The sequence below is a fragment of the Vitis riparia genome, chromosome 5 (assembly GCF_004353265.1).
Source record: "Vitis riparia cultivar Riparia Gloire de Montpellier isolate 1030 chromosome 5, EGFV_Vit.rip_1.0, whole genome shotgun sequence".
NCBI classification, from domain to species: Eukaryota; Viridiplantae; Streptophyta; class Magnoliopsida; order Vitales; family Vitaceae; genus Vitis; species Vitis riparia.
Genome location: NC_048435.1, coordinates 2,351,367 through 2,365,583, shown reverse-complemented (window position 1 = coordinate 2,365,583; position 14,217 = coordinate 2,351,367). Strand labels below are relative to the sequence as shown.

The following is a 14,217-nucleotide window of genomic DNA, read 5'->3' as shown; positions in this document are numbered from 1 at the left end:
GAAGCTGAGCTCCTTCCCTGGGTTCCCTCCCAATTAATGGGTCAACCTAAGCTGGGTCGTGTCCGCCATGATTTGGGCTTTGATCCAAACTCAGACCAGACCTCTTATTTTCCCCAGAATTGGGTTAGATTCACTTGACTGGCCCTTTCCCGTCAAATGGATGTTCTTAAAAAGGGTAAAAAGGGTAAATGAGCACTAAAATGATAAATTATAAAAGTAATTCACTCTTTCATCAATCATTTACTATGAATTTTGCAGAAAAACCATGAGGTAAGCTAGGATTAAAATTGATTATTCATTCAATGAATGCTATTATTGGATATTTTTGGCATTAGATGCAAGCTTTATTACTAAAGGAGTCGACCCACTCGACCCATCTAAGTGGGCTTAGATTCAAGAAAACCCCACGAGGGCCTAACGCCCAAGTTTGTATAGGTCGAGCAAAGGTTACCATTGTGTCAACCATTGGGAATCAAGGAGAGGTCGAAGCGAAGGAAAGCCCCAATAGTAAACCAAAAATCTAGCATTGATGCCCAACAATAACCTACCGACTAGGTTGGGTATGGAGCATTCTCTAGGACCATCACAACAAGTGAGACTGCCTAATTCCATTAACCTAAGGCCCTCTCAAAATTGACATTATATGAGTGTGTTTAGACATCCTATCCCATTTCAATGGACATTCTTTACATTCAATTTCACACATGTATTGAAGTTAAATCATCATCCTTAAGCCAATCATTTTATATAAACTTTATTGTGGAGCTATCTATTAACTTAGTATTTGAAGGGGGTTAGTTGAGAATTCCCCAAACTACCCTTCTTTTACTTGTAGGAGTTTGTCCTAATAAAGTACGTTACCTTGCTCAATCACCAATTAGCAAGGAGATATTATTATCATTGGACTTGTCTATTTACTAATCCACATTATTAAAATCTCGTACCCCAACAATTGAAACACTCGTAGAAGCACGATCTAATCAATTCACCACTAAACCACCAAATCTAATGGTGCAAACACGTGTTTCTTAGTTTATCTTGAACTATCAAAGCCTTTTACAAAATAGATTCATTCCATTGATTTTGACATAGAAAGGGATTAATTATTTGTCATGACCCTCTAACATTGTACCAAGTATCAACCATTTTTAATCATCTCATTTAAATGCAATTACTCGTGCCTAGGGTTGCAACTTGGGTAAGACTAACTTGCTCCAACTCATGTCTGATTAGGTGTCAAGTTAACATATGTATTATTTGAATAGATTGGGTTAGACATAAGTTGGTTTGATGTGGATTAACCTTTTAACTTATCTAAATCAATCAAATCACAACTCTTCTTGTTTTTGAAGTCTTTACATATGTCACGGGCTTTTTGTGTATGTTATAATACTATCATGATGTTCTTTACCATCAAATTGGTAGGTGCTGGTTAAAAGAGAAAACATTTAATTTAATTTAATTTAATTTGTTTCTGGTCATGGGCTGTCATTTCAGTAAAATCATGAAGGAAAATGTATGGCATTGCTTTTTTAATTTAATCATATGGTTGATTTGGAAGGCCAGTTGTCTTATGACTGTGCTGACCTGCTTCCTGGAAGCTTACTTTAAAAAGCCAACCATTCGCGTTCAATATTTATAATACAACGTAACTGTCCAACTCTTGCAATTGCCTATCGTCTTGTGACCCTGCTGGTCACCTGCTTCCTGGAAACTTACTTAAAATTGCCAACCGCATTACCATCTAAATGATTGACAAAGAGACTTGATTATAGTTGTGTCATGTCCTTTGTCTACTTGTATTAAGAATGAAAATGAATGAAACGTTACTCTCAAGTTATGAACTTATGATAAAGTTTGATATGATTTATCAAGAAAAACCGAATTCAACACATTTTTTAAGTGTTTGTATTGAATGTAATTGAATTTGAATAAATTTGAGTTTTTTTATATAACTCATTTAATGAATTTTAACCCGAGAGGAATACTATTCACAAGCATGCGAAGATAATTTATCTCACATGGGCTGCATATGTGTGATGCTAGGGAACAGTGCAGTAGGGAAGGGGGAGAGTGACAATAGTGTGTAGGGGGGGAGTGGCTTGTCGAGGGGTGACAAAACTGTTAGTCTATAGCCCACGAGAGTGACTGATCATTGGTGGGTGGTGACCAAATTCTCCTGTTTGGACAACCCTTTTTCCCCAATGTGGGTGCGGCCATGGAGTTGGCAACAACAACTACACTACATGGCATGGGCTACAGCTTGAAGGTAAGGTCCAAAACAAGGATGGACAATATGATCTGGATGAGATCTGACCTAACACATTCCTTCCTTCCTTCTTTTTTCCTTTAAAGCACTTGCTTATTTTATTTCTTGAATTGTTTTTCTAACTCCAACCTGGCTATCACAGAAGTGAAAATTCAGAGACACCATTAAATACGGAATCATTACACAAATACATGTGAAGCACATGTGGTTGTAAAGAAAGCTCTCGTGGAAAACTCGTGGAGTCTTTTCTTCCTTAGGTGGCCCTTCACGTGGTGTTGGGTCAGAGTGAACGTGCCTGCTCACATCCCATCCCTCCCTCTGTCACCACAACTCATCCATCAACTTTCTTCCTCGTCAAGACTAGTTCTCAACATGGACTTTTGGAACTTGCTTTTTATTTATGTGTAGTGGGTTATGGACCCTGAATTACAATCTACATCTTTTCTTTCTTTATTATCCGCCTACTCGCTGGCTACCCAATCAAGAGCTTCACATGTTGTTCTTAAGAATATTGGTCGTTTTCAGTTTGCAAAGCAATTTTTAAGGAAGAGGTATTAGAAAATAAACTAACTAATAGTCTAATACTAACTAACCCCGTATGAATTTATCAAACATATGGACTTGGTTCATGGTTTGAAGATTGACCTTCAAGTAATGGACCAGACACCGACCAAAAGAGAGTGATACTTGTTTATGTTAACATTGCTTTCTGCTCACCTATTTTACAATTTTTTTTGAGCATTATTTGATCATCACTAGGATGTTATTCTGCATTTTCTTTTGTTCTCAAAGAAATTGTTGGAAAAAACAAATCCAACTAGCTTAAATTTCAAGACTGTACATGGGTCATAAGAGTAGACAGACAGTTTCACAGAATTATGGGATTGTTGAGTGAAGATTGTGTCATAAGACAAGTCCATTATTGGGAAATATGAGCAGATGGGTAAATCCGCAAAAGAAATGAAATGACACTGAATCAGAAAGATGAAGATTTGTTTACTAAAAGAACTCCAATCTTGTCCACCCAATTGGCCCACCTTTCCAGGCATCCATCCAGCAAAGAGCACCACCATGGCAATTTTGGTGCTTTGCAGGACGCAATCCTCTTAGGCTACCTCTTTCCCATATGGGAGGGTATGGTTTCTTTCAAAGCGAAAAGGGATAGATAACACACCTTCATGCCTTTATTGTACTGAAATTATTAAGGAAAAAAAAAAATAAAGCACAGATAGAGTGTGGTGTCAAGTCATAGAAGTTTATAGCAAGGACTTGGCTTCGAAAGAGCATGGCAGGTGGGTGGGGGCGCCCAGAAATTACTCAGATTGAATACTACAAGGGACATTGTCCCATGAATAGCCAAATGCATTCATCAGTGGACAATCATGCATTGTAGCCTATTTTTTTTTTTTCAAAAGCATGCCATATTCTCAGTTGTTATTTTCCTTTTCCCTTTTCCCTTTTCCCTTTTTCTTTTTTGGGCTGGGAAAAAGGGTTATCCAAGCTTATGTTAAGATGCCTGATAAATTCTTATTTGAATTGACTTATGAAAGTTAAAGCCTCTCGTTTAAGCTTAAAAAAGTTATTCTTATTTAATCAATATTTTTCAAAGCTTTGAATTAGCTTATATAGAAAGCTATATTCTCTTCCTGTATGTTTTAACCTTTATTAGAGAGGGTGGTCCATTTTAAAGATATTTGTTATTTCAGTGTGTCGTTGGGAATTAATTTGGCATCCATTTTGGATACTCGCAGACAGTTAGACGCCACCTCATTTCATGTGGCCATCTTTATCCATGTTTGTACATTTTTCTAATTTGGGCTGAGTTGTGTTTTTTGAGTTTTTCGGACCTTCCTCTCTTGTGCTTCATAATTCTTTGCATATCCTCTTGCTCCCCTCCCATCTCTATATTCTTTTCTAGGCTCTTGATTCCCCATCTCCATGGCTACTGAGACTCTTCTGTCAGATCATCACAGCCCTGATAAGGTAAGCTCCTTTTCTCCATTGCTGAGTACAAGGTCCATTTGTTGAGGATTAAGGTTGTTTTATTTGGTTTTCAAGAGAAGTTGATGGGCTTAATCCTCTTGTAAGTTGACCAGTTGAGGATTTTGTCCTTTTACTTCCATGGAAAAACTGAGCAAGTTTCATTTCTTTATCTGTTTATTTTTGTTTGCAGTTGTTTGACAATACTGCGAATTGTTTGCCATGAAAACTTGAGTTTATGATGATGAGAATGCTCTAGTTTTGTATCTTTGTTTCCTGATGAATGCAGATTCTTCAAGGGTTCAGTTAGGATTGGTTTTTTCTGTCCAAATGGAATGCGTATGGCTTAAGCTTCAATGGGGATTTGGGAATAAAACCCCCAGGATCTTATTGGAAAGTTCCCAGTTGCCATTGTTCTTGTAATAGAACAGTTTTGGGACTTTGCCCTTCTGGAGATGATTGGATTTATAATCCTTCAGCTCAAGGTTCTAATTTCTTTTAATTTTTTTTGGGTAATAGCTCAATGATGAGAAGCCTTGTCTGTCAACTGAAACACAAGTTTTCCTGATTTTGCTTCTCATTGAAAAATGGAAGCCTGCAAATGGCACCTTATTTGATTCAAAATTATTCAAAAGAATGTATTAGTTATGCCTTTTTTTGTTGCTGAGGCTAGTTCCTGACTATTTTATAGTTAATTACAAGAACATATTATGTTCTTTGTACTTGGAATTATATCTTAACTTGATTGTTAAACAGAATATTTTTCGGGTATATTTGCAAAGGCACGATTATCTTGTTCTGCTTCTGTGTTGAGATTTTGGAAAGATCCTGCATTAATGGCTTGTGCCAATGTTGGAACCCCATGCCCAACACCTAATAGATCTCTACTTGTCCAATTCTTTTGTAGCTATGTTTAGTGGTAAGGAGGATTAGATCTGGTAATTGTTCTAACAGCTGTTTCTACCATGGTTGTGACACAAGAAGTTCAATGTTTTTTTAATGAAATCTTTTATTTCTCCAACTCCAATATGAATGTGAGTGAGTGCCCTTGTCTCTTTTCAAGTAAAATTTCGGGATTTCGCTGTCTGCATGGTTGGCTGAATATTCACACTTCACTCCTACCCTATCATGCAAGTATACACTTCTTTCATTGATTTTGTTGTTCATCCAAATTAGAGTTGTAATTTGTTTATAGGATGGGGATCAACACCCTTAAAAGAGTTTAGAATCCTGCCCATTGCTCTGTTTCCCATTTGCTTAGCTATATATGCCTTCCCTTCTAATTTCATGTTTGTGTTAATCTTGTTGCAATTTAATTTAATACGACTAACCTGCAACTAAAGAAACCCATCTATGGTTTATATTAGATACTGGCAGATTCTTTTTGCATGTTACATGCAGCTAATATGGTGGTGAATTATGGCAGACAATGGAGGTGTTTGAAGAAACACAAACAGTCAAACTGGAGGATGTTGATCCACCAAAGGAAGTTGGAGGAAAAGATGAGGAAGAAAAGCTTGATGCAGATGGGTTGGCAGGGTCAGAGACTCCTGTGAATAAACTAGAGGAAACAACAGGGATGCAAACTAAGCTTCCTACAGCGGTTGAAGTCGAAAAGGTTGATGATGCTCCTGTTGTGGATGTTCATGTGGAAGCTGATTCTGAAAAGTTAGAAAATTGTGCTCTGAACCCAGAGTCATTGTCTGCTTCAGGAATGGGTGATGGAGCTGTTGAGACACAATCAGGGGATCCAGAGAAATGTATTGTGGTTGAAAAAGTTGAGAATCCTTCTCTTGTGGATGTTCCTGCTGAAGTTGATCTAAAGGTGGTTGTAAATAGTGTTTTGGACCCAGAATCAGATTCTGCTTCAAAACCAGGTGAGACACCAGAGGAGCATTCTGTTGATGTTCTGAAGGTTGATGATGGCCGTATTGTGGATATTCCTACTGAAACTGGTTCAAAAGTGGTTGAAAATTCTGTTCTGGAGCCAGAACCATCATCTGCTTCAGAACCAGGAGGTGAAATTTTTGAACGACAACTGGAGGCCCCAAAGGGGGATACCACTGAGGTTGAAAAGGTTGATGTTGTCAGTGTTGCAGATGTTCTTGCTGAAGCTGGCCCAAAAGTGGTTGATGTTCTGAAGGTTGATGATGGCCGTATTGTGGATATTCCTACTGAAACTGGTTCAAAAGTGGTTGAAAATTCTGTTCTGGAGCCAGAACCATCATCTGCTTCAGAACCAGGAGGTGAAATTTTTGAACGACAACTGGAGGCCCCAAAGGGGGATACCACTGAGGTTGAAAAGGTTGATGTTGTCAGTGTTGCAGATGTTCTTGCTGAAGCTGGCCCAAAAGTGGTTGAAAATTCTGTTCTGGAACCAGAAGCATCTCCTTCAGAACCAACTGGTGTAGCTGCTGAAAGGCTATCAGAGGAGCATCCTACTGTAGTTGAAAAGGTTGATGATGCCACTATTGTGGATGTTCCTTGTGAGGCTAGTTTAGAAGTGGTTGAAAATTCTGTTCTGGAACCAGAATCATCTCCTTCAGAACCAATTGGTGTAGCTGCTGAAAAGCTATCAGAGGAGCATCCTACTGTAGTTGAAAAGGTTGATGATGCTGCTATTGTGGATGTTCCTTGTGAGGCTAGTTTAGAAGTGGTTGAAAATTCTGTTCTGGAACCAGAATCATCTCCTTCAGAACCAATTGGTTTAGCTGCTGAAAGGCTATCAGAGGAGCATCCTACTGTAGTTGAAAAGGTTGATGATGCTGCTATTGTGGATGTTCCTTGTAAGGCGAGTTTAGAAGTGGTTGAAAATTCTGTTCTGGAACCAGAATCATCTCCTTCAGAACCAATTGGTTTAGCTGCTGAAAGGCTATCAGAGGAGCATGATACTGTAGTTGAAAAGGCTGATGATGCCACTATTGTGGATGTTCCTTGTGAGGCTAGTTTAGAAGTGGTTGAAAATTCTGTTCTGGAACCAGAATCATCTCCTTCAGAACCAATTGGTGTAGCTGCTGAAAGGCTATCAGAGGAGCATCCTACTGTAGTTGAAAAGGTTGATGATGCCACTATTGTGGATGTTCCTTGTGAGGCTAGTTTAGAAGTGGTTGAAAATTCTGTTCTGGACCCGGAATCATCATCTGCTTCAAAACCAGGGGATGAAATAGTTGAAAGACAAAGAGAGGCGCTAGAGGAGCATCCTGTTGAGGTTGAAAAGGTTGATAATATCCCCATTGTAGATTTTCCCGCTGAAGCTGGTGTAAAAACGATAGAAAATTCTTTTGTTGATGCAGAATCATCATCTCCTTCAGAACCAGGTGGTGCAACTGTTCAAAGACAACTAGAGGCTACAAACGAACACTCGACCACTGAAATGGTTGAAACACAACAACAGGAGCAAGTTGCAGGTGAAGCAATAGAACAACCAGAGGAGAAGCCATCAGTTGGAACTGCTGAACCCGACTCATCAATTGAGGCAGTTGATAAACTAGTGGAGCACTTGGAAGTCATTCCTGTCAAAGAATCAGAATTAGAAGTAGCAAAAGTTCCAGAAGCATTTTCAGAGGCAGAGTGTAAGATAGCAGAAAGCCCAGGATTAGTTACCACAGTTGAGGGAGAAACAGGAGAAAGAGCTGAAGTTATCAAGGGGTTTGAGGGAGAAACTGAGGAGATCAAGCCCAGCGAAAGTTTGGGGGGTGAAGTAATGACATCTGAGGGGACAATGGCTGATAAGTGTGAGGGCAATGAATCTCTGAAGGAGGAGACTAGTCTAGATCAGGAGCCTGTTGCATATGAAAACTCAGTTCCCACCAATGAGGAAGCTCAGGTTGATCCAAAAGAAGAGGAAGGATATTCTTCCACTTTTGATGTCATAGAAAAGGCTGCTGCCAGAGCTACAGATAAGGAAGGAGCTGGGGGTGATGTGGTTGAAAGGTTGTCAAAAGATGAAACTGTTGTGGCAGCAATGGTTGAAGAAGAGAAGGAAGAAAAGATCGTGAAAATTGAAGACAGTGAAGGGACAAACACAAAAGTTGAGGAATCTATCCAAACTGAAACAGCCAAAACTTATGATAGAAACGGTTCCAATTTTGTTGCAGAAGTTGCTGAAATTGACAGAGAGCAGGTTTCTAGAGATGTAGAGGAGGTTGCTGAGGTGAAAAAATTGGAGAATGTCGAAGAGGATATACCCCTTTCAGTTGAGGCTGACAAAAAGAACGTGAAAATTGAAGACAGTGAAGGGAAAAACACAAAAGTTGAGGAATCTATCCAAACTGAAACAGCCAAAACTGATGATAGAAATGGTTCCAATTTTGTTGCAGAAGTTGCTGAAATTGACAGAGAGCAGGTTTCTAGAGATGTAGAGGTGGTTGCTGAGGTGAAAAAATTGGAGAATGTCGAAGAGGACATACCCCTTTCAGTTGAGGCTGACAAAGATAAAGATGGAGAGGGAAAGTTGTCTGAAGTTGATGCCAAGGAGACTGTAAAAACCAATGCAGACAACTTAGAAAGTGCAAAAACAGATGGCGAAATTGCAAAATCTAATCCTCCAAATTTGGAGACCTTGAAAAATGGTGATGACTCTAAAACATCTGCAAAGCCCCCTAAACAAGATGATCCAGTTAAAAAACATTCAAATAACTTAATATCGAAAGTAAAACAGTCCATTGTGAAGGTGAAGAAAGCTATCACTGGGAAATCTCCAAGCCCAAAAGCCCTCTTGCCAGAAGCCAAGGGAGATGAAAAGGTGAAGTAAGTGTCAGGAGACATTAAGGAATTTTGCATTCAATATGCAGATATTTGTCGTGTTGATTGTTGATGTCGCGTATGGGGTAGATGCTTTGATCTCTGTCATGGGCTTGCCTTTTGGATCACAATGGTTGTATATAGAAGGTAACACAATGTTTTTGTTTTATTGGAGGATTTGGAAAACTTTCTGTCTTGTTTATTCTAGGTGAAGTTTTTACTTGTCTTGGTGGTTTTGCTCTGGTCAGTGGTGTGTGATTTGTTTCAATTGATAAATTTGATTATGAATGTATCTTACAATTTTACAGACAATTTATATTTAATATTTCTTTTGTATGCAATTCAATTCTGGAAATTAATAGTACAGTTTCCTGATTGCAAGATATCGGGTTTCCTTCTAGCTGTCTGTTTTTCCAGGTGTATCAATCCAGAATGTCGTCAGGGCTGTACTTCTTGAGGTTGGTTGGAGCACTGTGACAATGATTTTTTCCCAGTTGTCTCAAAATACAAATGAATTCTTTCTGAATCTGAATCTTCATGTGAGTTTGATGAGATAAATTTACATGGATGATGGAGGAAATATGTTCTTGCTTAAGCTCTTATGCAACTGCTGAATGGCCCATGGCATCAGATATTGTTCAGTCTTTGCCCTGTGCATTAAAACTCTCAATGACAAGTATCAACTGGGTTGTCTCATTTGGTGAATCAGTCATATTCTCCATCTAGATCAATCAACTAAGCCTCTAGGCTCTAAGATCCCTTCATTTAACAGTGCATGCTGCTTGCTACATATGAGCTTATTCCTGAAGTGTCCTCCTACTTTAACAAATCGAAGTCCAGTGCTTTGCCATATGCCAAAATCAAGGCCCAAACTGGCCAATAAGTCTATGAGTCATATTTTATCACAAGTAGTAATGTGTAAGCACAGATAATACAGAGATGGAGGTAAAATAAGTATGCAGTGGTAGAATTGAGCCATAACTCCCTTCTTTAACCTTCCAATGGAAACTGGGCAGTCACCTGACAGACTTGCCTCATTTTGAGCCCTAGACTTAGACTAGTAATCAAATATCGGTCTATGAGAGGGGAAAACAAATCTTACTGCATTCCTTTAATGTTAACCAAAAGGTCACCTTGAAAAGTTTCAGTGGCTCCAGTATTTGATAAAGTTAATTATTTTCTTTGACCATTCTAGCAAGATAAGTATAAGCTTTGCTTGCTACTACATATTACACAAAAGTCTCCCTAGAGATGAGAGAGTCCATGCATGAAAGCAAGCTTGGAAATAGGACCATGCTCCACTCCAGAAACTCATCAATGAGACATGCTTACAAAATGGTATGAAATATCATCCTATGCTTCACTGAGAATGAAAGGAAGAATCAGTGCCCAGGGGATTAGAATTGGACGTTTGATCAATGTAAATGAATGGCATTGATAGCTCCACTAGACAAAAAAATGTAGAAAGCGATATAATTATCATCCACTCTAATGGGGATTTATGGGATCTGTAAATTGTAGAAGTGAGAAATGGAAGGTCCATGGATATGAGAATGTAATCCGGCATTGGGAAGATGATGGGTCTTCTTCTAATAGGGCTCCTAGCATGAGGCCAGCCTTTCCCTTGACATGCCTATCCACCTGAATCCTTCTTTTAAAATATTCCTGATCTGTTTTCTCATATAGAAATGCAACTAAACATAAAAAGAAGAAAAAAATAGTTGGTGGGTTGGTGCTGACGGGCGAGATGCTTGGGTTGTACACAAAGTGAATTGTATAAAAAAGGCATTGGAGGAAGAGAAAGATGCCCCAGGGAAGCAAGGTTGGGGGAACAGCCTTTTCTTTCTCCCTTGTTTGTTGCAGCTCAAACATTCCTCTTTCTCTTCTCTGCCTTTCTTTCATAACAAGCTAGCTTGGTTGTCCTCTCCCACGTATCTTTTAAGTTTATTTGTGGATTTCTTGTTTGATCTCTACTTCTCTACACACATGACTGATTTTCAATATGAAGTTTATCGGATATTTGGATTTTTGGGACTGTCATAACCATGAGTCCCCCCAGATATAAACCTCATTTTAAGTTTTCCATTAAAAGAAACGTGGGTGTACAGATTGATCAGCTACCAACACCCAATTGATGGAGTATACTCATGAAATTGGTTCAGAAACTTAAGATTCAATAAATGTTTAATTATGAACATGTTTACATTATAGAAGCTATGTTAGAAATTGCCATATCTGTGTGCTTGTGTGTTTGTGTGTGTGTGGGACCAAGACCAAAAGAGCGTATTTCGGATCAGGAAATTAAGTTGATGGCATGTTTTCTAAAAGTTGCCCACATGTCTTCTCTTTTGAGAGAAGATCTAGATTAGTTCAACACAGACTTTTTCTAAGTACTCCCAAGCTGCAGACCTCATGTTTGCCCTTTGTCTCCCTCAATATATCCTGATAACAACTAAACAGCCAGTCGCTAGACTTGTCATTATTATTCTAATAACACACTTTCTCTCTGAACTCCAATGTAAAATTTTCTGAAGTGGCATTTCCAAATTCCACTCATCCAAGAGATGAGTTTGGAGAACAGAGAAATTTTGAATGTATGCATATAAAAAATATTCTGATGATTATGCACAAAAAGAAAAGGAACAACCTATGCTTCCCTGTCCCTTAAGTACTTTTAAGTTGGACTGTTTGGGACAAGGTTCCTGGACAAGATACTTGAAAGTCTAGCTGATATATTCTTTTTGTCTGAGTGGGGATGCAAAAGGTGTTTCCTCTCTTCATTTTCAGTTAAAAATTGATACTTCTAATGGACAGACCATCACACTTGGTACCATAATTTAATAACTGAGGTTGTCACATTGCTGGAAAGATTGCCCAGGGCCATGTCATTGCAATAAGCCAACAACACTCTCTGCCTGCCTCAACTGCTATGGGATCATCCCTTCTTTTTATAATCACATAACATGAATCACTTGATGAAATTTGTGAGGGTGGAGTGATAAGAAAGAGAAAGTGAAAAAGAAAAGGCAACCCAACAATTTTCAGAGGGGGTAAAATTGAAGCATATTTCAACAGCTCTGTATCAGAATATGCCTCTTAAGACTAAACAGAAAACTTTACCCTAATATGGTGAGTGATGGGGTCGACAATGAGGCTGGCTAATAAAGAGTGGGGAATTGGTACCCTTACTTTGCTGGCCACCATCATCACCTCACCTCTACAAACTATATCCCTTCCGGCATTGGCAACTCCATTGGTCTGTCATCTACCTTTTTACGCTTATCCTCCATTGCTAAATTTGACTCCGCAAACCCACTGCAGTTGCCCATTTGGGTTGGCCCATTTTTAATTTTTCTAGGCATGTGGTCCTGTCCTGGAAAGCTACTAGGCCACCCATGGTATCCTCTTTATGCATGGGGGGAGAAGATTTTGGACTCATTTGTGAAGTTTCTTTTTTAGTAAATTGGGTTGGACTCCAGTTGATCTTTAAAAACCAATGTGAATTAATAAGCCAAGTTGGATATTGAGGTAGGATTTGAAGCAAGCGCCCACGTTGTCCACTATGTATATGGAATGGGTGGAAGCCGAAATGGTTGGCCATGACCTGCTTATTTATAAGTCATAAGTAGATAGAGTTGATGAAAATTCATGCATATTTTAGAGAGGGTAAAAAAGTGGTATGATCAGACAGGGCCGGCATGTCAATGTCGGCCACCACGAGAACAAACTGAACCAACCGAGCCAGTTGAAGGTGGACTTGCTATGGATCCATGGGCCATGGACATTGGACAATGCCTCTCCACCCGCCTGTTTTCCCACCATAAATTGCCTTTCTGGCTTTCTCTTCAGGCCAGTTCCTCTCTACCTATTTAAGCCCTAAGGTGGCGGCTTTCTCACACTTGCTCTCCTGTTTTGAAATATAAAAGAACATGGGAGGAGGTGCAGCAACCCCACATTCATCGTCATCATCATCTTCTTCTTCTTCATCATCCATAGATAGCATTAGCAACAACCATCCTTCTCTTTCCTCTGCTTCTTCTTCCATTTCCCTCCCACCAAACACGAAAAGATCAGGTTTGAGCACTGATCTAAGGCTCGGTCCTAGCATCTCGACCGCCCACATTCATCACTGCTCCTCCAGTGCCCCCAGTCCAAGGTACCCATATACATATACATATCATATGATCATCACCAAAATGAAATACCCATTATTCCAATTTCCTTGATCATCCTTTTTATATACGTTTTCATGCATGAGGATGAGAATTTTCCACTCTGTATCTTGATTTTCTCTGCTTGATGAATAACACCTTCAGGGACCAACGTGTTGACTGGCCGCCAATCAAGCCGTTGTTGAGGAGCACACTCACAGGGAAAGCAGATAACCAGCGCCAAGCCACTAACTTATTCGTAAAGGTTTACATGGAAGGCATTTCAATCGGACGGAAACTGGATCTGTTTGCCTACAGTGGTTACGATGGCTTAGTGACAACCCTTAGCCATATGTTCAAAACCACCATCTTTTGTGAGTAAATATAAAATGGAATGAAGAATCAGATTGTTGTACACAGAAATGAATGAATATGTAGATAGATCTGATAGAAATTAAATTACCTTAGAGGAAAGTTGATGGTAATAAACATCTTATTTCATCTTCATGAATCACACTTGATGATAATTTTATGGAAACATGCATGCAGGCTCTGATCCTCATGTTGGTGGCGCTGATCATTCCGGAAAATATCATATCTTGACTTATGAAGACAAGGAAGGGGACTGGATGATGGTCGGAGATGTTCCTTGGGAGTATGCATAACCTAATTAACATACTCACAATCACTCCATTCTTCATATTTTTCATATTTTTCCTTGCAAGTTATTTATTTATTTATTTTTTTCCATTTGAATATCTATAGGATGTTCTTAACCACTGTGAAGAAGCTGAAGATCACAAGAGCTGACAGATGCTAGTTCTTCCCAGATGCAAAACACCCCGAGCTGACAGATGCTAGTTCTTCCCAGATTCAAAACACCCCTCCGGCCTCTCCCTCTCCTTCTCCCTCTCCCTCTCCTTCTCCCTCCCATTCTATTCAGATATTTTTTCTCAATTCATTAGAAATCCTTACCTACCCATAACAAATAGTGATATTCTTATGATAGATGTACAGTCTCAGGACAAAATGATATGAATATATGTTGATATATTTTTGTTTTTTGTTTTTGCT

General features: G+C 39.1%; 2 protein-coding genes across 6 annotated transcripts; both read left to right on the top strand.

The window, feature by feature from the left end:
• The first annotated feature begins 3,988 nt into the window (after positions 1-3,988).
• LOC117914789 (nuclear autoantigenic sperm protein-like) lies at positions 3,989-9,392 on the top strand. Of its 5 annotated transcripts, none has more exons than XM_034830258.1 (3): positions 3,989-4,252; positions 5,676-8,450; positions 8,673-9,392. In XM_034830258.1, exons 1-3 carry the CDS (start codon positions 4,208-4,210, stop codon positions 9,000-9,002), a joined length of 3,150 nt encoding a protein of 1,049 aa, XP_034686149.1. In that variant the 5' UTR covers positions 3,989-4,207; the 3' UTR covers positions 9,003-9,392. The 5 variants fall into 5 exon arrangements, with proteins under 5 accessions (XP_034686149.1, XP_034686151.1, XP_034686153.1 ...); XM_034830260.1 differs by having other exon boundaries at positions 3,995-4,252; positions 5,676-6,164; positions 6,393-9,392; XM_034830262.1 differs by having other exon boundaries at positions 3,995-4,252; positions 5,676-6,377; positions 6,756-9,392.
• A 3,307-nt stretch (positions 9,393-12,699) lies between these two features.
• On the top strand, positions 12,700-14,207 carry LOC117914896 (auxin-responsive protein IAA31). The gene is made up of 4 exons (XM_034830414.1): positions 12,700-13,148; positions 13,309-13,517; positions 13,693-13,798; positions 13,909-14,207. The coding sequence occupies exons 1-4, from the start codon at positions 12,922-12,924 to the stop codon at positions 13,961-13,963; spliced, it is 597 nt and encodes a 198-aa protein (XP_034686305.1). The 5' UTR covers positions 12,700-12,921; the 3' UTR covers positions 13,964-14,207.
• Positions 14,208-14,217: the final 10 nt, after the last annotated feature.